This window comes from Chaetodon auriga, chromosome 8 (assembly GCF_051107435.1).
Source record: "Chaetodon auriga isolate fChaAug3 chromosome 8, fChaAug3.hap1, whole genome shotgun sequence".
Taxonomy (NCBI): domain Eukaryota; kingdom Metazoa; phylum Chordata; class Actinopteri; order Chaetodontiformes; family Chaetodontidae; genus Chaetodon; species Chaetodon auriga.
In genome coordinates, this window is record NC_135081.1 from 16919510 (window position 1) to 16946370 (window position 26861).

General features: G+C 42.8%; 5 protein-coding genes across 13 annotated transcripts in view; all 5 read right to left on the minus strand.

Moving 5' to 3' along the window:
• Positions 1 to 256: 256 nt before the first annotated feature.
• Positions 257 to 2333, minus strand: malsu1 (mitochondrial assembly of ribosomal large subunit 1). The gene is made up of 4 exons (XM_076737509.1): positions 1965 to 2333; positions 823 to 998; positions 655 to 736; positions 257 to 539 (listed from the first exon to the last, which is right to left on the minus strand). The coding sequence occupies exons 1-4, from the start codon at positions 2266 to 2268 to the stop codon at positions 385 to 387; spliced, it is 717 nt and encodes a 238-aa protein (XP_076593624.1). The 5' UTR covers positions 2269 to 2333; the 3' UTR covers positions 257 to 384.
• A 490-nt stretch (positions 2334 to 2823) lies between these two features.
• On the minus strand, positions 2824 to 7411 carry smpd5 (sphingomyelin phosphodiesterase 5). Of its 2 annotated transcripts, XM_076737236.1 has the most exons (9): positions 7213 to 7411; positions 6236 to 6367; positions 4932 to 6133; positions 4713 to 4788; positions 4451 to 4591; positions 4245 to 4334; positions 4083 to 4146; positions 3813 to 3972; positions 2824 to 3677 (listed from the first exon to the last, which is right to left on the minus strand). In XM_076737236.1, exons 3-9 carry the CDS (start codon positions 6051 to 6053, stop codon positions 3570 to 3572), a joined length of 1761 nt encoding a protein of 586 aa, XP_076593351.1. In that variant the 5' UTR covers positions 6054 to 6133; positions 6236 to 6367; positions 7213 to 7411; the 3' UTR covers positions 2824 to 3569. The 2 variants fall into 2 exon arrangements, with proteins under 2 accessions (XP_076593351.1, XP_076593352.1); XM_076737237.1 differs by lacking the exon at positions 6236 to 6367 and having other exon boundaries at positions 7213 to 7384.
• Positions 7412 to 8547: 1136 nt separating this feature from the next.
• On the minus strand, positions 8548 to 13879 carry grinab (glutamate receptor, ionotropic, N-methyl D-aspartate-associated protein 1b (glutamate binding)). Its single transcript, XM_076737238.1, has 7 exons — positions 13742 to 13879; positions 12648 to 13091; positions 12449 to 12552; positions 11454 to 11654; positions 10896 to 11024; positions 10645 to 10788; positions 8548 to 9454 (listed from the first exon to the last, which is right to left on the minus strand). The coding sequence occupies exons 2-7, from the start codon at positions 13060 to 13062 to the stop codon at positions 9302 to 9304; spliced, it is 1146 nt and encodes a 381-aa protein (XP_076593353.1). The 5' UTR covers positions 13063 to 13091; positions 13742 to 13879; the 3' UTR covers positions 8548 to 9301.
• Positions 13880 to 16334: 2455 nt separating this feature from the next.
• Positions 16335 to 20353, minus strand: rbm24b (RNA binding motif protein 24b). 2 transcript variants are annotated; one of them, XM_076737688.1, is made up of 4 exons: positions 20183 to 20353; positions 19750 to 19873; positions 19515 to 19569; positions 16335 to 16700 (listed from the first exon to the last, which is right to left on the minus strand). In XM_076737688.1, the coding sequence occupies exons 1-4, from the start codon at positions 20351 to 20353 to the stop codon at positions 16337 to 16339; spliced, it is 714 nt and encodes a 237-aa protein (XP_076593803.1). In that variant the 3' UTR covers positions 16335 to 16336. The 2 variants fall into 2 exon arrangements, with proteins under 2 accessions (XP_076593803.1, XP_076593802.1); XM_076737687.1 differs by having other exon boundaries at positions 19711 to 19873.
• A 1853-nt stretch (positions 20354 to 22206) lies between these two features.
• Positions 22207 to 26861, minus strand: part of kif13a (kinesin family member 13A) — a 34049-nt gene continuing 29394 nt past the window's right edge. For 5 of the 7 annotated variants that reach the window (XM_076737185.1, XM_076737180.1, XM_076737182.1 and 2 more), the window contains 3 exons: positions 26573 to 26746; positions 24271 to 25456; positions 22207 to 23863 (listed from right to left, as the gene is read on the minus strand). In XM_076737185.1, the coding sequence (XP_076593300.1) occupies positions 23730 to 23863; positions 24271 to 25456; positions 26573 to 26746 (1494 nt within the window). In that variant the 3' untranslated portion in view covers positions 22207 to 23729. Of the gene's footprint in view, positions 23864 to 24270; positions 25460 to 26572; positions 26747 to 26861 lie in introns of all 7 variants that reach the window. The other 2 variants (XM_076737184.1, XM_076737183.1) reach the window with 2 other exon arrangements.

A 26861-nucleotide genomic window follows, 5' to 3' on the forward strand; every position in this document is an offset into this window, starting at 1 on the left:
TAATAAAATAATTTATTTGTAACCATCAGATCATGTTAAAACATACAGACTGTATTTACTTCAGCAGACTCAAAAAAACATTCAATCACTCATTTCACAAATACCATGCGATGCCCTAACAATGGTCAAATTATATGAAAAAAAAAAAAGATAAAGGTATACAATTAATCAATATGATGGGGGCAGTGATTCCCACAGTGCAGCTGTTGTATGAATGATCAACCCATTTCTCCAAACACTAAACGTGTTGGGGTTTTTTTTTGTCAAAGGTCATTTAAGTGACCAAAAGAAACTTCTTATTTCTGCTCACAGTGACAGACAAGGATGCATCCAAAGTTACAAAGAAGCAGTCTGTTCACAACTGAGATGATCTGTCTGCTCTTGTCACTTGGTGACGTCAGCATCATATATGAAGTCTTCCGGTAGCGTCTCAGCAGGGATGCTCCTCAGCTGCTCATCATAGGTGCGGAGAGTCCACAGTTTCTCCAGTTCATACACTTCTCTGGTCTCTGGCAGCATGAAGTGAACAACAATGTTTCCTGAGACAGAGAAATGAGCAGGGAAGTGAACATCATTGGCAACTGCATTGACAAATATTCAATTTACATGAACAGCCTTCTAAATTGGAATTTAAGATCTCTAAGTTTTACGTACCAAAGTCAATACACATCCAGTCCTCTGCATCCTTTCCTTCAATCTTGGCATTTGACTCTGCCTCTTTCTTCAGAAACTTGTGCTGGAGGAAAATCATCCTTAGTGTCAGTTTTAAAACTCAAGTTGTACATTTCAACATTTAAAAATGGGAAAATGGGCGTTATTTACCACTTTGATGGCATAAAGTGCCATTGCGCGGAGGTGTCTCACTGATACGCCACTGACAACAATGAAGTACTCTGTGTATTTGATCTGCTCCGGTACTTTAATCACACAGATGTCCACTGCGTTTTCCTGACGCAGTAGAGACACCAGCACGTCGAGAGTGAATGTCTCAGGTTGTCCTGGAGAAAACAAGGGTGAAACATTTTATTTACATAAATACTGCTACAGCCTTCATCTTTGTTTCCTCACTGCAAGGCAGCTTGTGAAATACTCCCTATGCTGTCACATACAGTAATTACAGTAATGCAGAGTGACACATCCATTACAGCAACTAAGGCTGCAACTAACAATTTTCAAATATCCATCGTTCAGTCTGCAACACATCAGAAAGCCGTGAAAACTCAAAGCACGACACCTAAATCTGAACCAACTAATCAATTAGTCATTCCACAGAAAACTACTCAGCAAGCAAAAAACACACATTTCCTGGCTCCAGCTTGTCTTTATGTGAGGATTTGCTGCGTTTCTTGCGTGACAGTGAAATAAATATCTTTGGCTTCTGGACGGTTGGTTGGAGAAATGCGCTATCTGAAGACTGGGAAATTGTGATAGGCACATTGCACTTTTTAATGGTTGATCGATTAATCTGGAAAATAACCAGCAAATTATTTAGTAATAAAAACAATTGTCAGCTGCAGCTCTAAACATTTCTCAGAGATCTTGAACATTAAATTTAAGCTTGCTGCAAGCTGTTGTAGATTCATAGACAAAAAGGTTGCTGTCCCAAAGCCTAACGTCATACTCAAATACCTCGTTTTGTCCAACCAAAGATACTCAATTTAGGATCATATCTGGTGAAGAAAAGCAAATAAAACATAAGATACAAATCATATTGTTTTTCTTGTAAAATTATTTTAATCATTAATTGATTAACAATTTCATTGCCAATTATATATAACATTTTCATCTGAGTAATCAATTATTTTTCAACTCTAATTTACTGCAGTTTAAGCCTAGAAAAAGAAACATATCATCACATTTAACAAGCTGGAACCATCACATCTTTGGCAGGTTTCCTTTACAATTACCTAAGAGATTAAAAAAGTCTAAGTAAATAAAAACAACACCTACTAACACCGACTTACTTCGACTGCTGTCTCTGGCAACCTCATGCGATTCCTCTTGAAACGAGCCTGTGCTGCTTTGTGAATCCCTGCTTTTACTACACATCTCTGAATAAAACCTCTTTGTGTCTGGGTCACTGGTGCACCCATGATGCCAACGCTGACATGAGTACAAGTTTGCTGTAAAACATCGAGGCAGACACGGACTGTGACAACGAGCTTTGGGGGCCAAACAGACGCTTCTAAAAACACTTGTTTGCTCCAGCAAAACGCTTCTTTTAAACAGCGGTGACGCCAGTTTCTTACAACGATTGAGAGTGTTCATTTTAACTTTTACATCTGAACATTACAGTCAATGCTATCCACGAGCCTATCGAGGGCTAAAAACAGGAAGTATCTCCCGTCCTTGGGTTTTGATTGGTCCGTACGGCTTCTTCGTTGGTTTCTGGTCCTAAAAAAGAAGCCTACCCCCTATCGGTCACACGTGGCATTGACATCAGAACTCAAGCGAATCATCCAATGCATTTCACAAGTAAATATTACAAATTGTTCAGTGATTAAGAATTAATCACACTAAAATTTGTGAAACAAATCCTCTACGTCGGTTTTGCAAATCTTATTTAGTCATGCATGTTTAATATTTCATAATAATAAACTGGATATTTCATACATTCAAGTCACCTGGCAATACTTGCTCATCCTGCTTTGTAAATTGTCCCTCTGCGCAGCAAATATGTTGGATAATCTTGCTCTAATGACATAGTGACTGAATTGCCATCATGGCTGTAATGTTTTACTTGGTAAATGATGTATGCTGTGTGAAATGAGTATCGTCAAATCATTATCATAACTGATGGCAAATGAAAAACAAGAGACGGTGTAAAATGTACCCTGTATATTTATTTCTGTAGGAAAAGCGCATGAACAAAAAAAAACCTACAAATTTTTCTTTTACAAAATCAATACCTCTGCCCTGAATACATTAATGTATAAAATTGTAAACAGTATAAAATTTCAACAAATCCATAAATTCCTGAGGTACAATCTCATTGGTCAGTACATTGTCATTAAAATCACATGTTCAAGTATGTAAACTAGGGCTGTCAAAGATTTAAAAACAAACATGATCTAATTAATTACATGCCTCGTGATTAATTCATCTAAATTAATCACATATACAATCTGTGACACGTAGACTTGTAGAACCCCTGCTCCAGTGTGGCTGGATGAGACTGGTTGTTCATGGTTGCGTCAGGGGCTGTTAACTTACTGCAGAAATTGAACAGAATGGTGCTCCTGTCAACAGTTACATCTAGGCTTTTTTTTCTAAATGGAAAATTTCCATTCACTGGGCCAAGCAACATTTGTCATCTGCTTCTACTGTGTTTACAAAGCGACAGGGGATGGTTGTATGTTCAGTAACATACTGAATCCTAGGGCGCTTCATTTTTGCATTCATTTTTTTGACGTGTCATTTTTTTCTCTTATTAATTAATCAAAATTAACCCCTTATTTTGACAACCCTAATGTAAACAAAACATTGTTGTGTCTGTATACATCAGAGCAATGTACATTTGTATATTTTGTTCCCTTTGTTTGAAGGTGATGCTTTGTTCACTTTAGTCCTCATTCCTCAACACAGTCGGACTTCATAATCACATTCAGCCTCAAGCCCACAGGAATGTGGTCCGTAAGTCCAGCCAGATGGGTAATAAAAGTCATCTCTTCAATTTCCTGGATGGAGACAAAGCGAGTGTGTGGTTTCAAGCACTATTTGTGGTATCTCAAAATAACCTGGAACTTCAAGGGGACAGAAGCAATGGAGAAGGACAAGACTGAGTGGAGGGAAGAGTAAAAAGGAACACGTACTGTCTGGTAGGGCTTTGAAATGGAGCTTTCACGGTACAGGATGTAGTCGATCCGACGCCCAACCCATGGCTGGCCTGTCTCAGGGTAAACCAATGGGGAGCCCACTGCAGGAACAGGAGGGGAAATATACTGCTTCCTCAGCTCCTCTCTCTCTAACGTTCTACACAGACACAGAGAAGACAGAGTGGATCCTCAAAATAGGCTGAGTGAGGAGTTCTGGTCATCACATTGCGAGTGATGTAGAAGAAGAAGAAGTAGAACTGAGTGTACCTTTGTAGACTTTCTGGGGTGTTTATGTCCTCTTCATACAGTGTGGGCTGCTCTAGGAGAGTACCTTTAGACAAAAATCAACGAAACACCAATGCATCGTCATCAGTCGTCTTGTATGTATGCAGTATTTACTATAGTCTAATAGTTCAAAATTGTACACACCAATGACCCAGGGCTTCTCTTTTCCAGGCCCTGCCCTGCAAGGATCTCTGTATTCCTCAAACAGACAGTGATTCTGTTCCAGGGTGTCGTCTAGACAAACAGAAAAACTTGCATAAATACAAAAAATAACTTTTTTTGTTAAGATGCTTTTAGAAAAATCATATATAATAATATGACAAAAGAATGGAGAATTGTTAGAGACACACCAGGTGAGCAGTTGTCAAAGTTGAAATCTCCACAGAGCACATCAAACACAACGTCCTCGTCGGGCAGCCTGTTAGCTTCTTGAAAATCCCCAATCCACTTGGTTACCATGTTCAACTGCTCACAGCGAATTTCCCCTTCACCTGGTGATAGAAAGCACAGACCAGCTAGCACAAACCTACCTTACGTTTGTTTTCTTAAAAGGAAAATGTCAAATTTTGAGTTCATCTCAGCAGATCTGAAAAATTGAAAAATCTGACTTGCCCTCTGGTGCATGAAGATGTGTACAGTTAAAATAGCCAACCACTTTCTTCTGTTTCTGATTCTGCCCGATTAGCACCTGAGGATTTCAAAAACATACATCATATTTCCACTGCGTTCATACTGTGACAAAAGTATGAGTAAATAATACAAATTCTACAGCACAAACAGGACAACCACAACAACTGACTGCAGCTTCATACATGATATTAAGCAAAGTACCTTAGCAGAAAGGAGGCCCTTGGCAGCCAGCGCGTCTTCCCCACGGCTGTTGGGAAAGCAGTGGTACTGGGCCTCGAGCACAGGAAATCGGCTGGCTAGGAACAAGCCACTGTTGAAAAACTTGAAAGAGGAGCAGCTGCATGGTGGCTGGCAGGCATACACACCAATGTCATACAGTATGTGTCCAAACACGGGTCTTAGTAATTTGGTGAGCTTCTGTGCCGCCCTCTTATCAAACACCTCTTCTAGGCACAGTATGTCCACATTAGCTGGAAAAAGTGACGACACTTCCCAGGGTATATTGTCCTGCTGGTTGAGACCCTGGGAGAGCAACGCTCGGGGAGCACTTCTGTGGCCTGTTCGGCCATGCTGGTTGGAGTTCCGATTGGAATTACAAGTGGGAAATGGTGGCTCAGTTGAGGGCTCTTCTGTATCATCACAGGGCACACAAACCACATGACTATTGGACTTTGGGACTGAGACATGTCCTTCAGAGGAGTCTGAATGGTGACCCACTGGGGGCTGAGCTTGTCTATCAGTAGCCCCGTATGTAGATGAGTTAACTGTGGGGAGTATGCTGTTGGAGGGGCTGAGAGTCCCACAGCTGCTGGGGGAGTCAACGAAAATGCGGATATGGGGACGGCACACACCCTGCACGATACGCTGACCAATGGCAGCCGCCCTGTGCTGCGTGTGTCCCAGGTTGTTGAAACGAGCCAGGCTGTCAGGCAACAGACACAGATTGGCTGTGGCAAATCCAAATGATGCCTTTCCTATCTGCTCAAAGCCCATGTGTGTCTCCTTCTCCAGTGAGGATGGTGTCTCTCTATGGTAGTGAAAGGGCCTGCGGCAGGCCTGAAGGGGCGCCCAGAGCAGAAAGCCCAGAAAGGCCAAGGGGGCTGTGGCGAGAAAAAGAATGAGAAAGATAATGGAGCCAAAGAAGACCTGAAGGGGGTAGAGGTAGCATTCCTGCTCCAGTCGCTGGGTTTGCTCCAGGGTGGTGGACTTGCACACAGCAATGAGGCGGTCAAGAAACCAAAAGCAAGGCAGGATGAATGCCCATCCAACAGCATGGATGCCAGCAACAAACCCATTTGGAAATGGAGACGCCCGCAGGGCCATGCCTCTGCTCTTCTCTACGCAACAATCAGAATTTCCTGTTCTGGCCTCATTCCTGTGCAGCTCTCTCCTTCACTGGCCCACTGAACAATAAGACAGGAGAAAGAAAAATGTTAAGATGTTATCACATTGCTTAACTCTCACAGCTCATAAACATCTTTGCAATGCAGGTTCTCAGGAATTACCTGCGTTTATGCTCACATGCCCACACATGCAGTTGTGCAAAACAAAAAACAGCTGACGTGAATGCAGTACAGTCAGATGCAGAGGGGAGACCAGACTGGCTTACTGCACATTTCTGCAGTACATCATGGTCACTATTTAGGAGGCAAAGAGGAAAACATGGTGTTAACAGCCTAGAATCCAGCTGTCAACATCTGCACAGTGTGGCTAACCACTGGTGATATCACACCTTTGAGTACAGGGTAATTACACAATCTTAGGTCACTGGGTGTGTCAGAGATAAAACCTATCACAAATATTTTTAGAATCATTCACTGATACATTTTCCTTTGAAAACAACATCTCAAATACTGTAAATAATAATGATGTAACCAATATTCCAAACGAGTGATACAATGACATCATTTCAAGGCGTGTGGACACTATATAGTTACTCTGAAAAGTGAGACCATGGACACTGCTTTAGTGTGGATTTTCCCTTTAACGTTAGCGGAGTGCGTTCACTCTCATCACAGACTTCAGCTCTGACGCCGACGCTACAACTGGACAAAACATGACACTGTGCGATTCACAGAATACAACCAGGAGGTTGCAACCCCCGAGTATACACAGATAAACCCATTCAAAGGAAGCAGCGATGGCTTCAGCAGTCATGTCGTCTTTCACTACTCGTGTCTGCTCAGTCGACACTCGTACAGGTAGGTTAGGTGAGTCTCAGCACAGCTAGGTTACTCTGATCGCCCCTGTGCAGGTATGCTAAGCTAACAGTTTCACTTAATAAACGACCCAGGACTTTCAATTCCGCATTAACATTGGAGTAACGTTATGTGACCGCGTAACACTAGTGTATCAGTGCAGCACGTGTTTAGTGGAGGCTCACTTTATACACGCTTTGTATACATTTTAGAAATCATAATACGCTCACCTGTCCCGTGGCGGAACTAGCTTGAAAAAAGCTAACGTGGCAGCGCAGTCTTACCTTAGCACAGTCCGTGTGATGATTATGAAGCCCTCCAGCGAGCCCCGTGCGGTTTCATTTATTTAATCACATTCATTTATTATGCTGTCACGTGTTCAAACGAAATATGCCGTACATGTCTTCAACAGAGACGCAGTTCAGTTCAATAAGCCTGCTCTCAGCGGCTGGACTTATTAAGCCACACCCCAATGGCGTTGTCATGGTGTCCATCCAGCACGTGACCTCACCTGAGCGGTCCTGCTCGAGGCTGCCAAAATCAGCTGTTGTAACTGCTGTGTGAGATATTTATTGTACCGGCGTAAGTACTTATTCATTGATAATATTCTCAGCTAAACATGCAGTGACTTTTATTAAATGAAATACTAGAAGACAGTATGCCGACGCAGTATGATATATCCCAGACCTATCATTTTTTGATATACAGTATATCTACTGTATATTTTATATACTTTCAGCTATTGATTTTTACTGGACAATTTAATGTGCAATTAACACATACCACATCACCATAGTTGCAAGTAAAATACACATTAACATGTTTAAGAAAGGCCCTGCATGACAAGGATTAAAGCATCAAGTACACCGTAGAGCACGCCAGCATGTGTAGCCCAAACTCAGGTTACTACAGAATAAGTTAATGAGTAACAAGGATTATTTCACCTGCTGGAACAATTAAATATTTTAGTGAGAGGACAGGAAGGTCCATAACAAACTCCTGATGATGGCTATTAGTCCCTCAAGTGGTGTCAGTCCAACCCTTAGCCCATCATTTGTCAAACTCATTTTCTCCAAATGAGCTTCCCCCCTGGTTTCAGACCTCTGAATTGCCACCCACACCTCGTCCTCAGCATGAACTTCTAAAAAAAATGGCAGTTCAGTTTGATTATCAGGCAGGGTCCGTGACAGACTCACTCATGCTGCTGCGTCTCATGATCCATGATGTGAGGCATACAGTTCATCCATATCAGTATGTTTAATTGATTATTTCTTGCCAAATTAACGCCTACAAATCTGTCACAGTTTGTATGAGAACATGTTAAGGTTTCCATCTAGTGGCAGAGAAAAACACTCACAGTACCTCATGAGTGTAACTGAAGCTCTGTATGGTGCCTCTCAGATCCTTCAGTAAACTCAGTGTCACCTTCAACAGATCACCTTCCTGCTCACGTTGTTTTTTAGATGCCGTGGCAACACTGATTTCTCTCTGCTCTCATTTTCACAGCCACAAACACACAAAACTTTTCTGGACACTGACGGAGTCACAGATGAAATCACAGCAGAACAGATGCCATTCTGTCAGGATTCTTTCACCCCATACAAAAGACAGACAACAGCTTTAGAAAAGAGCCTTTATCTTTAAGCATTAGGTTATTTTTCACCTTGGAAATCACGGTTTGACAAAAATCCCAACTCAAGGTGCATGTACAAGCTTTGTCTGGGGCTTTCAAACGCATCAGTCTTCATCACGATGCACTTTGCACAGTTCAGCAGCTGTTGTGATTTTATCCACTGCACTTCTTTGCTCTTCTCGATCTTTGCAAACAAGCATGAAAGTCAACCATGACCCTGGAAATAGTAATGACAAAACTATCCCAGCTCAAGCTCCACTTACAAGCTTTTCCCAGAGGTTTAACCACATAAAAAGGTCTTCATCTGCTGAGGAAGCCAACCCTGACAGGAAGTCCAAAAAGGATGGCATCACAACCACTAGCGAGCTCACATGGCAACAGATTAACCTCAGCGATCAAACTGTTTCTGCTGATGAAGACTGTGCGGTGCAGTTGAAAGCCCTGCCAGAATGGGTCACATATTTACAATGATTAATGATTTTACACAGCAGAAGGTATCATTTTCTAAAGCAAAATAAAATGATCATATACCTCAGAAAATGTCAGTAAATCCCCAAACTACAACACAGACCATCTACTTATATTATCATAAAAAAGGATACTTTCACAGGGTGAAGCAAAAAGTGACTGAGCTATGTGAGGGCACACTACAAGACAAAAATCAAGATTATGGGAACCCACGTCTAGACATGATCTGGAAACAACTTTCCGCCAGAATCTCTCTCTGCTGTTCCTCCTGCTCAGCTCCCCCTTGCTCTTCCAATGATAGCAAGAATATAGAGGAAGATGTTGATGATGTCTGTGTACAGGTTAAGAGCAGCAAAGACGTATTCCTCTGGACTCAGGGACAGTTCCTTGTTGCCAAGCAGCAGCTGCGTGTCCACCGCCAAGAACTGTGACAGAAGAAATGGGTCACAAATTTGCCTTTTAAGAAACAAAAACAAACTTGTTGTAGCTCATAAATGATGCAAAATAATCAGTCACAATAAGGTTTGTACTGATTAAATGAGGCATGTTCTCGCCTTGGAGAGAGACAGAGACAGACGGGAGACACGGGGAGAGAGAGGCGCATGACATGCAACAAGGGCTCCGCCAGCTGGGAACTGAACCGTGGACGTTGTGCCTATGTGGCCCCCCTAACCACTGGGCTCCACAGTCGACACTTTCATTGGGAGTTATTTCCGAAGTTGAAAACTATTGAGAGCATGTTTTGTGGATTTTTGAGATTAGTGGGACACTGCTTCTAAAAGACACAATGCTGTTTAACTTCTCGAATGTAATGTTCCAATGGTGTGAGCTGAAACTCAACTGACTAGAATTACTGCCTCCACCAGCCAGTCAAGACGCATCTGACATCCATGTCTGTCTAGACTCATAAGATATGTAGTGAAGACCTTGAAGGAATTTAATAAAAGCCACTTTTGGCAAATGGAAGTTATCACTATATTGACATATAGTGATATAAGTTGACTTTTGACATTTTGGATATGAAATCTGCTTTATTGTATCCTATTAGACATGAGATATCAGCTAATCCTTTAGTCCAAGTTGAGTAGTAGTTTGTACCAGATGTAATGAAATTTCCCTCCAGGTGTTCCTGAGATATTGCGTTCACGAGAATGGGACAGAGGTCACAGTGACCTTGAACTTTGACCTTTCACCACCAAAATCTAATCGGTTCTCTTGATTAAATTCCCTGAAGGCATTCCTGAGATATTCACCAGACCTCAGCCTACTTTAGGTTTACCAAATGCCACAAAACAATTCCAAGAGGTGTCATACTTTGGGGTATCATACATACAGGATTTGTTGTCAAAAATCAAACCAATGATGTAGCAGTTACGGTCTTTAAAAGCAAAATACCTGGTTTAAATCTGTAACATCTCCATTAGGCAATTTAGGAGAAAATAGTGCCATTGTGCCAAAATAGATCACCCTAGTTTTGTTAAATCAGACGAGAGGTGACAGAGTTTTCACAGTCCCCACTTGATTTCAATGCATGGGTCTCAGAATGACTTTAAACAAGGCCAATACTGTTACTACTCTACTCTCATCAACATCATATACTTGTCAAAGGACTTACACAGGTGAAGAGTAAAGCTCCCAGTCCAGCATACACAATGTGCAGAATCCTGTCACGGATGAAGATGCAGAGGATGCCGAAAAGGATCAGAACAATTAAACAGACGAAAAGCACGCCGTGACAGGAAGTGAAGTCATATTTTGTCTGTGGGAGAAGGCAACGAGAGACATGAAGATTACCATCACATCAGATTATGATCAATGCACATGATGTACAGCATGTACAAGTGGCAGAGAGGGACGGATACAAACCTGCAGAGAGAAGATGACCACTGAGAAGCACACAACTGCAGTGATGCCCACTGCCATGACCACCGAGTCAGTGTCATGGAAGCTGGCGATCATTCCCACCATGTAGGACATACTGAGAGTCAGGACAGACTGAGAACAAGAAACACAAACACATCAGCATTGGCCTGAATAAGAAATGGAAAATCCTTTTGTAGTGACAACGTGATGATGATCTGTGAGGCTCAGCCTGAATTTAATGTGTACATTTTTAAAAACAGGGAAGTCGAAAATATTGTGACTGTAGGCTGAAATTTTCATCAATAAAAATCATTTCAGCAAGGAACTAATCTCATCTCCCACTTTGCCACATCAGAATACACTGTTGTTTATCCAATTCAAGTTTTAAAACAAAGAATAAAGAAACGTTGGCTTTCTTTTCCGAGACAGACTGATTTATAAACCAGAAGGCCAACACAATGATGATTCACTAGTCCAAATCAGATAACACTATTTCCTGAGCTGTAACTCCTCCCAGGTCTGTTTTCTATTTAGGAAAAAACAAAGTCTGAGCAGGCTTACTAATGCAACCAGGTTCCACGGATGTCTTCGGCGAACGTTTCCACAGCAGCTGATCACACAAACTGACACAAAGAATATTGCGTAGGACACCAAGTAGGTCCAGGTGTTCACCATGACAAATGATTTGACTTGTTCCACAAAGGTGAAAACAGCCACGAAGGCGAATGTCACCATCAGCTGAGCAGTCAACACCAAGAATACCTGGAGGGAAGAGTGGATCATTAGACACAGATGACACTTGTAACAAAGAACGTCCATTTTTTTAGATGGATCTCAAGTTCTCACAGCACATGATTAACTCCAGGAGGTTATGTTTGTATGCTCATCAACAGCTTATGACAAACACTGGATTTTACTTGTGTATGGCAAGACGACAAGCACTACTGTGATGCAAATTCCAGGACTTGTTGAAGTTTTGCTTAAAGATTAAAAGATCTTGTTCTACAGGGCATGCAACCCTGATTCCTAAGAAGTTGGGACGCTGTGTAAAACATAACAGTATTTTACAATTTGCTACAAAAGACATGAATGCAGAAAGTTGTGGAATGCTCTAAAAGCACCTGTTTGGAACATTCCACAGGTAAACAGGTCCATTGGTAACAGGCGATAGTATCATGGGTATGAAAGGGGCATCCTGGAAATGCTCAGTCGTTCACAAGCGAGGATGGAGAGAGGTTCACCACTTCGTGAACACATGAATGTATAAAGGATGTTACTACATGGGCTCAGGAACACTTCATAAAAGCTTTGTTGGTAAGCTCTTTACAAATGATTGCATTATTTTTGTTTACTTTTACTACAGCGTCACAACGTTTTTGGAATTCGGGTTGTATCTGAATCTCATTTCTGTTTATCACAACATGCAGGTTTTTAAAAAAAAAAAAAAACTAAACATGATTACACAGAACAAGCAGAACTGCTCATGCCTACGATGACCTCATACACCCAGCCATGAATTAATTTCACCTTTTTCTTCAACCACACTGCCACCTTACCTTTCGAATAAAGGCTCTTCGTATGCTCTTATTGTCTAATCCAAAATCAAAGTCTTGATTCTCGTGAAAGGGTGGCGGATCATCCTCGTTATGGTAGACTTCATCTGAGGTGTCATCAACCAGAAACATCAAAATGAGTAAGTCACATTAAGAAGATGATTGCACAGAAAAATACAAACAAATACCACATAATACTAACCACTGAAATTCGCATTAAAGCCCTGGCCTGGTGGAGAATATGGGGAGGAAGCGGGGTTGGCACCATATCCTGAGCCGCCCTGAGGGTCCATGCCCATTCCAAAAGCTCCGGGAACACGCGGTCCAAAAGCAGTCGGTGGAGGGAAAGGGAGACCAGCAGGAGCAGGGAAACCACCAGCAGCCGGGAATCCACCAGGAGCAGGGAACCCACCAGGAGCAGGGAACCCAGCAGGAGCAGGGAACCCAGCCGGAGCAGGGACACCACCAGGAGCAGGGACACCACCAGGAGCAGGGCCTCCGAACATGTTCGGGCCTGGCATATTGTCAAACGCGACAGGAAACGCTGGCTGGCCGGGGTACGATGGTGGAGAGGGTCCCCCCTCCACCGGAGTGTATGCAGTCTTCTCGGTGGCCATCTCTGGCTTGGATCGGGAGCAGAGACAGGCTGAAGCGTTGGATTGTTGGAACAGATATGAAAAGCATAAAATAAAAACGAGAAATCACATGAAAGATTACTGAGGTAGAATAAGCAGCACAGTTTTGATGATGACGGCTGACAGTCCACTGCGCGATACGCTAAAACGTCACATGACAAGGCTGACTTCCGGTAAATATCATAATTGATTAACGTCAATCGACAACTTAATTAAAACGATTATTTACATGTGTAGCATAAAATGTCAGGGTTTCTTCCTCTAAAATTGCCACCAACTAGAGGGTTAAACGAAGGTTAGGGCTCTGGGTTTGATACCAATGGACAGCACGGAAATTTCCCCGTTTCCTCGCGCACTCCTCACGAAGTGTAACGTTAGCTAACTAAATTTAGGCCTCAAAATTCACTGTCAGCGAAAAAACGATCATTGAGCCCACATAATCTACATTCCACTGTCCATTTGAGTTAAAGGAGCAGAAATTACTAATAAGTCGATAAAAGGACGAGTTAATGTTTGTTTGTTTTTTGCTTATATCGCAACGTTACGCCACACTATGGCTATGTTCTTCCACCAAACAATAACGTTGGCCAACGGCTGGACAACAGAGAGCCAACAAAGATCAGCGAAGTTCAGAGAGAGAAAGTCTTTCAAAACTACTTACACTGCCCGCAATCAAAGTTTCCGTCCCAGCAGGGATTCTCTACAATTAGGCTATCTGTGGTATTTCTTCCGCTGGTTGTGTTCCACTTTGATAATTTTTTTCCTTTTCACCCAGACTTCCAGTAAACCTCCACGTCTCCGCCCCTAGATGCAGAATGCCGCGTTCACGACATTATGGGATGATCGGGATAGATGAGGAAGACAGGTAGGACGACGGCGTGAGAGCAATCCCATAACTGACAGCTCACGGTTGAATGAACAAATGGTTGGTCGCGTGAAAACAGTAGTGTATATTAACAATACAGCAGTATATACACTAAATTTGGCTTTGATTACACCGAACACCCCTTGAGACATCAGTGTTTGCACAGTTTCAGGCACTTCCGTATTATTAAGCCCCACTTCGGATATATGGGACTTGTCAGAAAAAAAGTCGGACAGTCCAAGTCGTATTTATGGATCTTGGATGTTTTCGTGAACGCTTTTTACAAGTGGGGAGTTCGTAATTACGACACCTCCGAGACGACTTGAATGCGGCACGTCAAACATGCTCGATGAACTTGCGGCTAGTTTGCCCGAAATGCGTCAGTAAAACAGGACATGCACAAAATTCATGGGGGGGCATCATCCCTAACCATAAGCAAAGGGGCCATGAAGGATAGTTGCATGTCTTTGAAGCGGAGTGATTGTCAGAAATATTCCACCAGCAGGTGTCAGAAAGTTGCGGATTTGATGAAAGGTCATCCCGAGCGACTCAAGCCTTTCCATACATTGGACCAAACATTCAGGATTTCACAGACCCTGCTGCATCCCTGTCTCCTAATTTTGGTCTGTGTGAGGACATCTTGCATACAGCTTCTCTGAAGAAGAGCGACTTCACCTACTTACTATTTTGGAGTCACAGCCAGCCAGATTCATGTTACACAAACATCTTCGCTGATTTATAATCTAAACAGACGCAAGTGTGAATCTCTCCAGCAGTGCTTCATGAGTAGATCATTTACCAAAAACATGTAATCCATTATTAGTTGGTGACACAGGTCTCCTGAGATGCAGGATGCATTTCTTGCCTCTAGGGTTTCTGCCTGAAACTGGTTACAGAATTAGACTTTTTCCTTCTGAGAGGAGTTAATAAAAGTCAAACAGATTATATGACGATCAAATCATAGCTATGGTTCAGATTGTCGTGGGACTAATAACACAGCAAGTCATACTCTTGCTGCTCACAGACAGCACATTTTTAGTCTTTTTGGCACTTGTTTAGATGCACACATGCATTATTTTGCCCTCTGTTACACTTTAGTATTCTTCATACTTAGCTGTGACCATCATGTGATGTGACTGTCATGCACCATACAGGATAAATTTCCTCCTTTTATTTCACTTATTAAACATTTGCATTATTTTTATTCATGCGTTACAGATGCAAGGTGAAATCGGTGATGGCCTTGCATTTGAAAACATTTCATGTCTAATGACATCAAATGTAACAGTTTTTAAAGTAAACAGTTCTCACACTGTCCTTTAGCAAACAGGTCAAGTATAAAAAGCAAACATGAAAGAATTAAGAATCTATTCTGGACAACATTAAATCTACAGGAAACAGAAATTGCTTTGACTTATTGCCATCTTTCCACTCATATTTTGTTCTTTATACACAGTGTATTTTTGTTAAGCCAAGTTTGAACATCCGTCATGTGCTTTTGATCATTATGCAGCAGCACATGTGGACATGTTCCGCAGTAGGCTTAACACATGAACACAAAAAGTAAAGGGTTTATTACTGTAAGGCTCCATAATAAATACATAAATAGCATAATTTAAAAGGCACATTATGAAACATTTGTCAAAATGAAAGATTCACATTCAACAATGTTTCTTCCCTTTTGCTGAAATTACTTGAGGTGCAATTTAAAAAGGGAAGAAAAGAGTGTTTTTACCAGCTTCAGCGGTCACCTCAGCATTATGTCATGTACCATCAAAAAATACAATTAAAGGCGACTAGTTGAGGGTGTCTAATCTATCTCACTCCAAACGGTTATAAAAAAAAGAGAACAACCTAACAAAACACCAACTTCTCTCTCAATGTCTGCATAGCTTAACCAAACAAAATACTGGTCCAAAACTATGAAATACTGAAAACTGCATGATAACGTAACACACCGTCCTCATATGTATGCAAGTGTTTTGGTTTGTTTTCAAAAAAGTGGGGAAGAAACCTGATCATAAGACATGAATGCACTTCGAAATTTTATACAAATTCCACTGCAGTATATATACAAAATTCAGCAACGGTTGACATGAGGTCCACAGAGTCTAGTTCAATTAACACTAAATATTTTCCTGCTGAATAAATATTAAATATTTATATATATATTCAATAGTGACAAAATACTGATCTCACTTGAATAAAATATACAGTAATTCCTCATTTGTCTCCACATTTTTGGTGATTTTCATCAGGCTCTTTGGTAGAAGGACTGCTAACTTAAAACCTGCAACTGACAACCATCATTCAGCCCCTACGGTCTTCCCCCTCTTTATGACAGGAGGTGCCCTCCCCTGCTTTCCCTCCTTCAGTGCAGTTTTCCTGGTTTTACTGCATGCGATCTGTCTGGAGCTGCTGAGGTTGGTACTGGCTGAAAGCAGCGGCAGCAGCGGCAGCTCCTGGGGTGGCAGCAGTGGCAAGTGGCTGTTGGACAGTGTACCCATACCCTGCTGTAGTCATGTAGCTTGTTGGTGCTGGTGAGGCTGCGTACGGGTACTGCTCATACGCAGCAGCGGCGGCAGCAGCAGCAGTGGCAGCAGCCGCAGAGTACTGGGCATAGGCTGCTCCAGTATAGTCAAGGTATGGGGAAGAGGCAGCAGCGGCTGTTGCTGTAGCAGCAGAAGGTTGTACATGGGGGATCACCACGCTGGGCTGGACAAAGGCCTGAGGGTAGACATAGTGGGCAGGGACTCTGTAGGACACAAAGACACGCAGGGTCAAAGCAGAGCGACAGCCAGTCATGTTTCCAACGCTGAAACTAAATTCTGGAAAAATGAAAAGCAGGCGCCACAATACGTCAATCCAGTCCTCAGAACACAGCAAATCCATTCATTAACAACTGAAAAACCCTACCTAGAAATGAAAAGTTAAGGAAGCAGCAAAACCACAAAGAAACACAAGCGCAGCTTTTAATTTCAAAAAGCACCTGAATCTGAAACACAGTAAGGCATTAAAAGAAGACGCAGCCCAGCCCTGCACCCCGTGTTTCACTGAAAACGGTATGTGACAAAATGCGAGCTTATCGCACAACACAACATATCAAGAGAAGACGTGGACATTATTCTGTCCACACACTGTCACACCAACACCACAAATACAGGCATGCCCACGCATGTTAATAGGTCCTTACACACAAACAAATAGGGCAAAAAAAAGAGGCTTTTGATTTCTTTAAAATGGAGCAGCTGATAAATGCCATAAATTGCAATGCAGTGAATCAACCATATAGTATCCGATCAAGTGGGTGATTAGTTGTATTAGGTCCTGCAGAGGCCCTGATGTGTTTATTTGAAAAGGAAATTGACTATTTTAAACAAAAAAATGGTGTAAGAGTAGGAGATCTCCATTGGAAGAGCAATATTCTGTATATAGACCAGGGCTTAAGTGGATAAATACAAGCCTGGGTATCTGGGTAAATTTGGCCTCACATTAAACTCGTATTAAAGTCACCCTCAGTAAATATACTGAGGAGCAGGTGTGAAACTGTTATATCTCTCCATAGACAAGTGCCCCCTCCCCCCCTTACAGACATACACCCCCCACACAAACATACACACGCCAACTTGACTGACAAGGGAGGCTGGAAGTGTGCTATTTTTGCCCCCCTTGTCATCTCCAAAGGACGAGCTGATCTTCTCTTTCAGTAACACATGGCAGGGCACTCGCCGGCTGTAATGGCTGCCTACGCCACTGCACTGTCTCACCGACTTTCCTGAATTTAGTTCTTTATTATGAGCCCGGAGGTGTCCAGGTTGGTCAAAGTCTTTGTTACAAAGCGGGACGATCCAAAGAATAGCTAACTGTTTTGTTCTACATTTGCATAACAACCACAGAAAATGTCAGAATTCTTGTATTAAACGTGACAAATCTAAGATGGGAACCAACATGGTGCTATCCTTTCTTTGTGATGTGACCTTGTTTTAATATGAACAGTTCAACCGCAGAAAGGGCACAGCTGACTCTCTATTGAAAGAGATGGGGTGAACATTTTGTGGCCCTGCAGGCGGAGAGCTAAATAAAGGTGCTTTGTAAATCACCAGGACACATGGGTAATCCCCAGCACATAACCAAAAGGCTTCACGGGCACATGGCTCGGCCCACCTGTTGTCCGCGGCCGAGCGGCCCTGTCTCTGCCATACATTATTAACAGCGCTGCTGAGTGACTCCCATTTTCCATCTGAATTTGAGAGGCCGTGGAGATCACTGTAGCCAGCAGCTGCTGCCTACGAGACTAACTAAGATCTCTGTCTCTGAGCTATAGTGCAGTGAAAATTTGAGTCTATATACAGTATATATACAATAAGATGTTTTTTGATGTATTGCAAAGCTAAATAATGAATGCATCATCTCATCTTTAGTAAGTTACCATCTAAAAAGAATTGTTTTACACAGAAAGTGATCCAGCTTTAATTTGGACCCTTGACTTTTTTTTTTTTAAGTTGCTTAATGAAACTGCAGTTTGCTACTAAATTAAACAGATTCCTCTGTGGCGATAACATTATTCGATGTTGTTTTCCTTCCCATGTAAATTTTAAATTTATTGTTAAATGACAGCTGCTAGAGTGATGAGACAAATACAAAACAGAGGATATTTGGGGATTTTCTGAAAAAAATATTCTCAGTATCGTGTACCTGTACATGTACGCTACAAATGAAAGCAATGGGTTAATGAAATAAAACAAAAACAAAAATAAAAACACAGCATCATGGGTAAGGAAACAGAAAAAGAACTCCCACATGCAAGCCAGTGTTTGTTTTGTTGCAGGGGATCAATTTTGAAATCAACACACTGTGAGTGATCATCAGCCCCCTTTTTGACAACAAAACATGATCAACGTGATGTTAACTAGAAACGGAGGAAAAAACAAAAAATGAACCACAGGCTAAAGCACAAATCAATCATTAAAAGGAAAAATCACCAACACCCCATTACAGAGTTACAGCTCCCTATCAAAACTCACAAAGTCTGCACAAAAACCTCCTGCACCCCCCACCTCCCCCACTGCAAGTAGGAATAAGCACACAGTTAAGCTGAACACCACATCATACTGAAAACAAGGCACACACAAATCTATGTACTATGGAAAACTGAAAAAAAAAACAAAAGAACAGAAGACTTCCATGCATCTAGTCACCATTTCAGTTCGTTTGTGTATGTCAGAGTATACAGGTAACACTTTAGCGCTCTGCCCAATGCAGACTCAGCTATTCCTCAAATCATCATGTCCCTTCATCAGCTATTTTAACCGTTACCGACCCTGTCAGATCAGAGAGAGATAGACAACATGAAGTCAAGTCCTGTCAGTGGCTGGAGACAAACGTTCACTTCCTTCACAGTCAACGCCAAGCAGAGGAGCACACATCAACACTCACATGTCCTCATTCAGGATTGAACAGGTGGAGGCAATGATGAACGTTTGCAACAATAAAAATACATTATGTGAGATCAGAAAAGACAACAGCAGATTTTTGCTCAAGAAATGGGAAATTCTGGGGGTTGACATACCCATAAGGTCGTTGGATGAACGCTGGGTGGATCTGAGGCACACCAAATGCAAACCCTGGAATGAAAACAGACGCCTGTTAAAGCTTCGTTTGCTTGTTCTCTTTTCTATCTTTGATTTCTATCTACTTTCATCAAAAACAAGTGTATAAGCCTCATGTGAGAGTAGCATGTGAGCGTGTGAGGGCATTTGGGCCACCTTGATGATCCACGTTAAAGCTGTGGTCCAGTCCCTCACCTGGCTGTATGACCCTGGGCTTGGCCCCCAGGTAGGCCAAGTTCACATTGGCTTTCCTGCCGTCTATTATGGGGTTGGGGTCCTTGCAGGCTCGATCAGCCGAGGCCCGGTCTGCCATGGTGACCTGAGGGGAAACAGCACAGTTTCCATTGACCTCATGGATATTTCTTACTATACAGTTTGATCACGGTGATTAGGTGGCACACAGCAGTCATGGATTATTTGTTTTTGTAGCACATTTTGGTTGATCTCAGATTCGACCATCCAGTGGTTCCGGGCCTTGATTGTCACAGTAACAGCTACAAATGACCTATTTCTGACCCGGCTGTCACACAGAGCAGCAAACAGCACGATCGACCTAATCCCTCGACCGTGCACGTGTGCAAGCAACTTTAAAATGGCAACCGAGACCTGCTCACAGGTTGATACTTACAAATCCATAACCCCTGGATTTCCCCGTCTGCCGATCAGTGATGACAACGGCCTCCTCGATGTCCCCAAACACCTCGAAATACTTCCTGAGACTCGAGTCTGTGGTGTGATAAGGAAGACCTCCCACAAAGATCTTGGTGAACGTGGTGTCTTTCTGTGCCGCGTGCATCATATATATATGTATAAAAAGAGCTTTCCAGGAAGTTTGGAGGTCAGGTAAAGCAGAGAAACGCGTTCAGAGGAGTTGAGGGAGAGAGTCTGCGGCGCGGACGTGCAGCCCCCCGGTGATGTGGATCTGAAGGAGCGGGAGGAGGACACCTGTTAGTTTGCTGCCCAGTTGTCAGTGTGTGACACAGATACTTAACTCCACCCAGATCCAGACCACCACACCGGCGATCAGGCTGCCTACTGCGGCACAGCTGCTCCAACAGTGGCAGGGACGCACTCTTCTTCCTCGTGAAGGTGATGCCAGTCACAGAGACAGAGCTGCTGGTCAAAGAGAGTTTGAGTGTAAAATCATGTCTTCTTTATGAAAACTCATCTCAGCATGAAAGTTTTACAACATTATCACGGCTGCAGCGATATATTTAAAAATCAGTTAACTGTTTTTTGACTGTCAATATTTGCCAAAAGTCGCATTTAAGATATGCATAATTTCTGCAATTTAACTGTCCCCAGGTTGCTGAAACCCACAAATTCTCATAAAAAATACCAAAGACAGAAGCTCAGTGTGCTCAGTGTGACAGTGCTAAGTCTCTCATTAGTTCAATAACCTGCTCTATAATATTGCTTTATAGTACTTTTTCTTCTTAAACTTCTTTGAATTCAGGGTTGATTTACAAACCTCATAAAAACCTGACGTTAAACGCTTTTCAGCAGTCAAATAAAGAATCATTACATTGTTTGTTGACAGCAGGATCTGTAGCCTACATACTGCTCTGGATCAAGTTGTGTCCGTCCATTGCTGACTCATGAATATTCATTTTTGTAATTGAACACCATTTGAAAAAAAAAAAGAAAGAAAGAAAGAAAAGAAATACACCAGTTGACCTCGTGGGGGCACTACAATTAAGTTAAATGAACTCAAATGTGACACCTTAAGAATCACCACCTACATTATAAGACACATGCGAAGGTGCATTTTGGGAGCATTTTCAAAACTTCACTGACTGGCAGAACTGATTGTAGGTCAAGATCTGAAACAATAACAGGCTTTCAATTCAGTGGCACATCTCACACAGGGGCCAGTCAGTGTATTGGTGTACTACGGGGGCCTGCATCTTGGGGTACAACATGTTTACATGTTTGTGTTGTTTACCTGTACATCAGTCACAGGTGGGTCGAGTTACAGGGGCCCATAAATCTGCCAGTAACAGGAGGCATTTTTGGCCCACGCTGAGAAGCCAGAAAGTCGAGCAAACTTCACTGCAGACATCTCATCTAAGAGATGTAGCATGGACTCATGCTCCACTGTGATGTTGATGTTGATGTTGTGTGCAGTGCTCGGCTAACGCAACACAGCCCACGGTGGACATTTTATTATAAAACCCTTTATCCTTTAAGGATCGGCCCAATCTGTTTTTCCAAAATGTAGGAACACCTAAAAATCCACTGTAGATCTATTCTCTCTTTCTGTAAACTCTAGATATGGACTTATTACTAATAAGGTGCCATCAGGGCAAAGTTTATTTTCATAGTGTGGGTGTGCTGTGTCAAACTTTGAGAGGACCTAGAAATACAAGCCCTGAGCAAGAAAGTTAAAATTAGAGCAGATTTAAAAAGAAACGACATTTAAAATGACGTCGTTGCATTTAGATGAAGAGTCACTTGAATGCTGGAAACATGTTTGTCAGTGAGACAATGTCTCGCACAAATGTATTCTCATTTTCTCCTTTGCACACGAGAATGAATACTGTGTATATTCGGTGTCTGCTGTACTAAAATATTCGGCTGCACTCATAAAACGCAAAAATATTTAAATAGGGTCATCTTACATGAGTGAAATGAAGAGTCGACACAGCACGCTGATTGTAAATGTTCTATTCTAGAACATTTTGTACCAATTAAAACAGTTTGAGATACATTATAAATACAATTCTGTACATTATAATAGCGTAAATACTATGTTCAAATACATTTCTATTTACAACTCCTTGTGAGGGAGAGCAGCTTTGTTCTCTTCTTTAAAGTAAGGTCTTGGGTTTGTTTCATTTACTTGAAATTACAGCTTGGATATATAACTATTTCTAGTCAGTTCCACAGTTCACACTTCCATAAAAATATAAGCTCATAGGACAACTCTTCTCCGTAGCTACACTACTTTTGCAACATCTTCTGTGACCTGATAGTGTCCATCACCCATTCATTCAATCTTCCTTGTGAAAAAAAAAAAAAAGCATTGTTGAGTACCATTTAGCATGTTGTGCTATATAGCAGTCAGTTAACATATAAAATGCAGTTAAAAAGGTGTTCGATCAGTCAGTCAGCGAGGCTGGATGGCATTTTGAATGCCTCTGGGCATCGTGATATACATACACAGGTTTCAGGTCCATACAGTTAGTTTAAAACTCAGTGAACTTGTTCTGCAGCTCATTGAGTGGTCTGGGGTCTATGTGCCTGCCTTTATGGAAACAGGGCATTAAGGCATCAGTATATCCAGGCCTTGGACAAAGCCTAGCTGCTTTGTTCCCCCACATTAAAGTGATGACACTCGCTTTCTCAGTCACTTCAGTTCGAAAATATTTCATCAGTCCAATATGGAAGACAGTCTGCGAACTCTCCAAGAATCCTTTCCAGTGCAAGCATTCAAACAGCAAAAGTCTCATGCTGGATGGGGATCATTTCCTCCACAGTGTTACAGTACTTCAACAGGATAATTTAACACGTTAACTGCAGTCAAACACTGAAAGCTACTCAGGTTTTGCAGATTTGTCCTCTGTTCGGGGTATGTGGCATCACTCCCAGAAATATGGCACTAAGCTTTACTTGGACACAGATATATCATGTTTGCCTCCACATACATTAGAAAAATAACATATTACTCATAACAGCAGATATGGAACCGTAGTTCTTTGGTTACCCCTGACATATCATATTGATGTAAATATCAATGTGTATTAACAGTAGTACATTCTTAATCTTCATATCCCAGATCAATCCACTATGAGCCTCAGGGGAGGATGCACTGTCTTACTATATATATATATACATATACATATACATATATATATAATGTTCAGAAACCAATGTAAGAAAATGTGTGGGGGTAATATTTCCACAAGGAGTCCCAGTTAAAAGTGAAGTTCTCTATCAAAAATATCACCACGTAGAAAACTCAGAAATGTGCATAGCGAAATTTCAGTGGACAGTAAGTAGGATATACCTTCATTAAATGCACAGGTCAGATATAGTTTAGGAAACGCCTACAGAGTACATCAGCTCAGAGACTTGAGAGGACAAGTCAGCCCGGGGTTCACTCATAGGCACCGGATCTGTGGACCACCCTCCGGTCCCTGCTGTTCCTCAGAGAGCTGGTCCATCTTTGGGTCCTATCTGATCAGAGTCTGGGGTTCTGTGTCCATGGAAGGTGGTCCTCTGGTGAGACGAGATGGCTTCACAAACACACCATGGCCAGGGGGGCAGCGGAAATACACTCTGCCCTGGACAGTCCCGTTGTGCTTACCTAGAGGAAGATCAATCAATGCACTGTGTCACTTTGGAAGCTTTAATACACAAGAGAAAAAGCCACTTGATATCTACATATATTAAACAGTAGAGCTCAAGCAACACTGGATTTCTGAGGCTGATACGCAGGTGCAGTTGGCTTATGCAGTTAGTATTTTATTGTTTCTAGTCAATTTTAATTGAAATATTTGAATGTCTGTTCATACATTTTCTATGTGTAGCGTGGGAGGGGGCTACAACTGCGTTTCCTTCAGTGCTCTCTGGTGGACAAACTATGAGGTGACAACACCATTTCTAAATGACCTCAGCATGTCAAGCTAAGACTGTCTCATAATATATATGCATTTGTCTGTTATAACACAGAGTTTGTTTGCTTTTTAGGCAAAAATCTTTAAAGGGACTCACCCACTGCCATGTCAAGCTTCACACCGATCCAGATCCCCTTGGCAAACTCCACCCCGCCGACATAGTGGACCGTTCCTCTCCTCTTCCCCACCCACACCTGCTCCCCGGGGGCCATCCAGTCAGGAAGCTGAGCCACGGGGGAGCTCTCATCTCCACTGGACTCACCCGAGGGCTCTGCGCTGCTGGGGTTTGGGCTGGGACAGGGACTCCTGTGGGGCAGATCTCCCTGGGCTGGCTCCTGGATTGGAGGTTCTCCTCCTGCGCGTGGAGTCGGTCCAGAGGATGGGGCTCTAGATGGAGGTGTGAGTGGGGATGCTGATGCTAGAGATGGACCTGGGACTTTGTCAGGCGCAGATACTTGGGCTCTGACTGAAGTGCAAACCACAGCTGTGTTAGGGGCCACAGCGACACTCACAGAGCCTGTGTTATTTGGACATTTGCATCCAGAAGTTGGAGTGTTTTCAGGAACAGATGTGCCGATACCACCAGAGACAGAGAAGCGTTGATTGCCACATGTTTCTACATTATCTGGTTTCTTCTCCTGCTCCCACCCCTCTGTAAAATGTGCTAAATCCCCCTCTCCAATACTGTCGTCAGCCCCTTTAAAGTCAGTGAACTCCTGGCTGGCACTGAGAACACAGTTGTGAGGCAGAGGGAACGTCTGCTGCTTGTCTGTGCAATTCGGGATACTGACAGGCGAGGAGGAGGCAGGGTGGCCGAGCAGATCCTGAACCCCGGCCGCCGAGAGAGGAGGCTGCTGGGTGTCACTCCCTGCAGAAACACTTTTGGTTTGGGTGCAGCCTCTTCCTGCAGCACAGCCGAGGGGGTCACTGGGGTCTCTGGAGGTGCAGCTGAGGTGGTCAGAGCTGTCGCTGGCACTGAAAGGCATGTCAGACAGCGTAGCGTTGGAGGCACTGTGTGAAAAGTAACCGCTGGTGCAACTGCTGGCCGTGGGGCTTCGAGGCACCTCTCTCTCTCCACCGCCACCGCCACCTCCACCTCCACTCCGGCTTCCTCTCAGGTCAGAGCGGGAGGACAGAAACCCCTCCTGGCTCTCGAGAGTGGCGTTGTAGATCTCAAAGTTTGCAAAGTCCTCTGGGATGTAAGGCTGGAAGCTGCTGTGGTCCTGAGGGCCCCGATCGAGATTCAGGGTCATGTCCCTGTCCGTCTCCTCGTCCTCGGAGTCCTGCTGACCGAAACAACAGCAGCAGGACAAAGGACACAACCCAACAGACATGATGTCAGCGTTAGCCTGCATGGAGCATTATCCTAAACAAACACTGTAAAGTGAATGAAGACAATGGAAGAATGTGGTAAAATGTGATGATGGAACATGAGCATAGTGTATGGATAATGTGGGGGCATTAAGGTGTTCGCTGCTGTACCATTGTACTCATGTATGGGTTTAAAGATGGCCTGAGCCATTAAATTAAGTATGCACTAAAATAGCACATTAACAGTGAAACATGGCAGTGTGAGGCTGTACAGCACTATACTACCTTTTTCAAACACTGCAGGAGCCACTGCCACAAATTCTAACTCTCTGAGCATTTGACTGCAGACTCAGCCGAGACGTTTGACACTGTAACACCTACTGCTCTAAAGGCACTGCTGACGCTGGGGTTGAGAGAGGTACGTACACATCATGATGTGAGGAGAGTGCAATTTATGGGTGCTCTAAAACAACAGATTAAATTAGGCATATTAAAAATAATTTGATTATTCAGGCTGTTGTCCTTATTTCTGCAACCCTACAACCCATCAAATTCAGAATAAGCATATATTTACAAAAATCAATGAAGCTGATGAAGTAAATATATGGTTTTGTATTGTTTCAATTGAGTATATGTCAAAAAGGATCTGCAAGTTATCACATTCTGTTTAATTTCTGTTTTACACAGCGTCCATAACACTGCTAGCCTTTTTGAAAACTAAATATTAACACACTTTGGACAATGTCTGAAAAAGTTCAGTTGTCTTTTTTTCTAGTTTGCAAAAGACGCTGTGATTCCAGTACTGCTCTTAGGTTTCTCTTGGCGTTTTTCACTTACCTACTGTTGAAACAAACGTCTGTTTGTTGCTAGGGAACTCAAAATTAGTCAGAAAGGGTTTGAACCTCCATGGAAATCCTGTCAGTTCATAGAAAGCCTACTGGCATCAGTACAGAGACGGTTGAGAAGAGGTTCATGTGTAATCCTTAAAGCAAACTGTGTCAATGTGTACACTACGAGCAGTGTGACATGGAGTGTGTGTGTGTGTAAAACTCTTACAATAACCCTCAGAGGGTGTGTGTAGCACTTACAGCAGTGTGTGGCAGTGTGTGGCTGAGCTGACTGCTGGTGGGAGTGGTGGTGGTGGAGGTGGGGGTGGAGGTGGAGGTGGAAGGCTTGCAGTGGCCCTCGCTGCCTGCCCTGGGCCGGCGCCAGGGGCAGGGAGGGGGGAGCAGTGCAGGGCTGTCCACACATGAGCGCATGCTCTGCAGATGGGTCAGAACAACAGCAAACACTTCACACACACACACACACACAGCATGCAAGGAGCTGGGCAGGCCAGTTACACAGTTAGTGCCATGCAGTTGAATATTTCACAAA

Bases quoted from the DNA above. Each gene is read 5' to 3' on its own strand.
- malsu1 (XM_076737509.1), bottom strand. From the start codon at position 2,268: ATGAACACTCTCAATCGTTGTAAGAAACTGGCGTCACCGCTGTTTAAA. The intron at 999-1,964 runs GTAAGTCGGTGT...TGTTTTCTCCAG, and splicing joins TGCCAGAGACAGCAGTCGAA to GACAACCTGAGACATTCACT. The intron at 737-822 runs GTAAATAACGCC...ATTTTCCTCCAG, and splicing joins CACTTTATGCCATCAAAGTG to CACAAGTTTCTGAAGAAAGA.
- smpd5 (XM_076737236.1), bottom strand. From the start codon at position 6,053: ATGGCCCTGCGGGCGTCTCCATTTCCAAATGGGTTTGTTGCTGGCATC. The intron at 4,789-4,931 runs GTACTTTGCTTA...TGAAATCCTCAG, and splicing joins AGGGCCTCCTTTCTGCTAAG to GTGCTAATCGGGCAGAATCA. The intron at 3,678-3,812 runs GTACGTGTTCCT...GTCTCCATCCAG, and splicing joins TTTCAAAGCCCTACCAGACA to GAAATTGAAGAGATGACTTT.
- grinab (XM_076737238.1), bottom strand. From the start codon at position 13,062: ATGGCCACCGAGAAGACTGCATACACTCCGGTGGAGGGGGGACCCTCT. The intron at 11,655-12,448 runs GTAAGGTGGCAG...TCTTCCCTCCAG, and splicing joins GAAGAGCCTTTATTCGAAAG to GTATTCTTGGTGTTGACTGC. The intron at 11,025-11,453 runs GTAAGCCTGCTC...TCTTGTTCTCAG, and splicing joins CGTGGAACCTGGTTGCATTA to TCTGTCCTGACTCTCAGTAT.
- rbm24b (XM_076737687.1), bottom strand. From the start codon at position 20,353: ATGATGCACGCGGCACAGAAAGACACCACGTTCACCAAGATCTTTGTG. The intron at 19,874-20,182 runs GTAAGTATCAAC...GTTTCCCCTCAG, and splicing joins AATCCAGGGGTTATGGATTT to GTCACCATGGCAGACCGGGC. The intron at 19,570-19,710 runs GTGGCCCAAATG...TTTTCATTCCAG, and splicing joins CTTTAACGTGGATCATCAAG to GGTTTGCATTTGGTGTGCCT.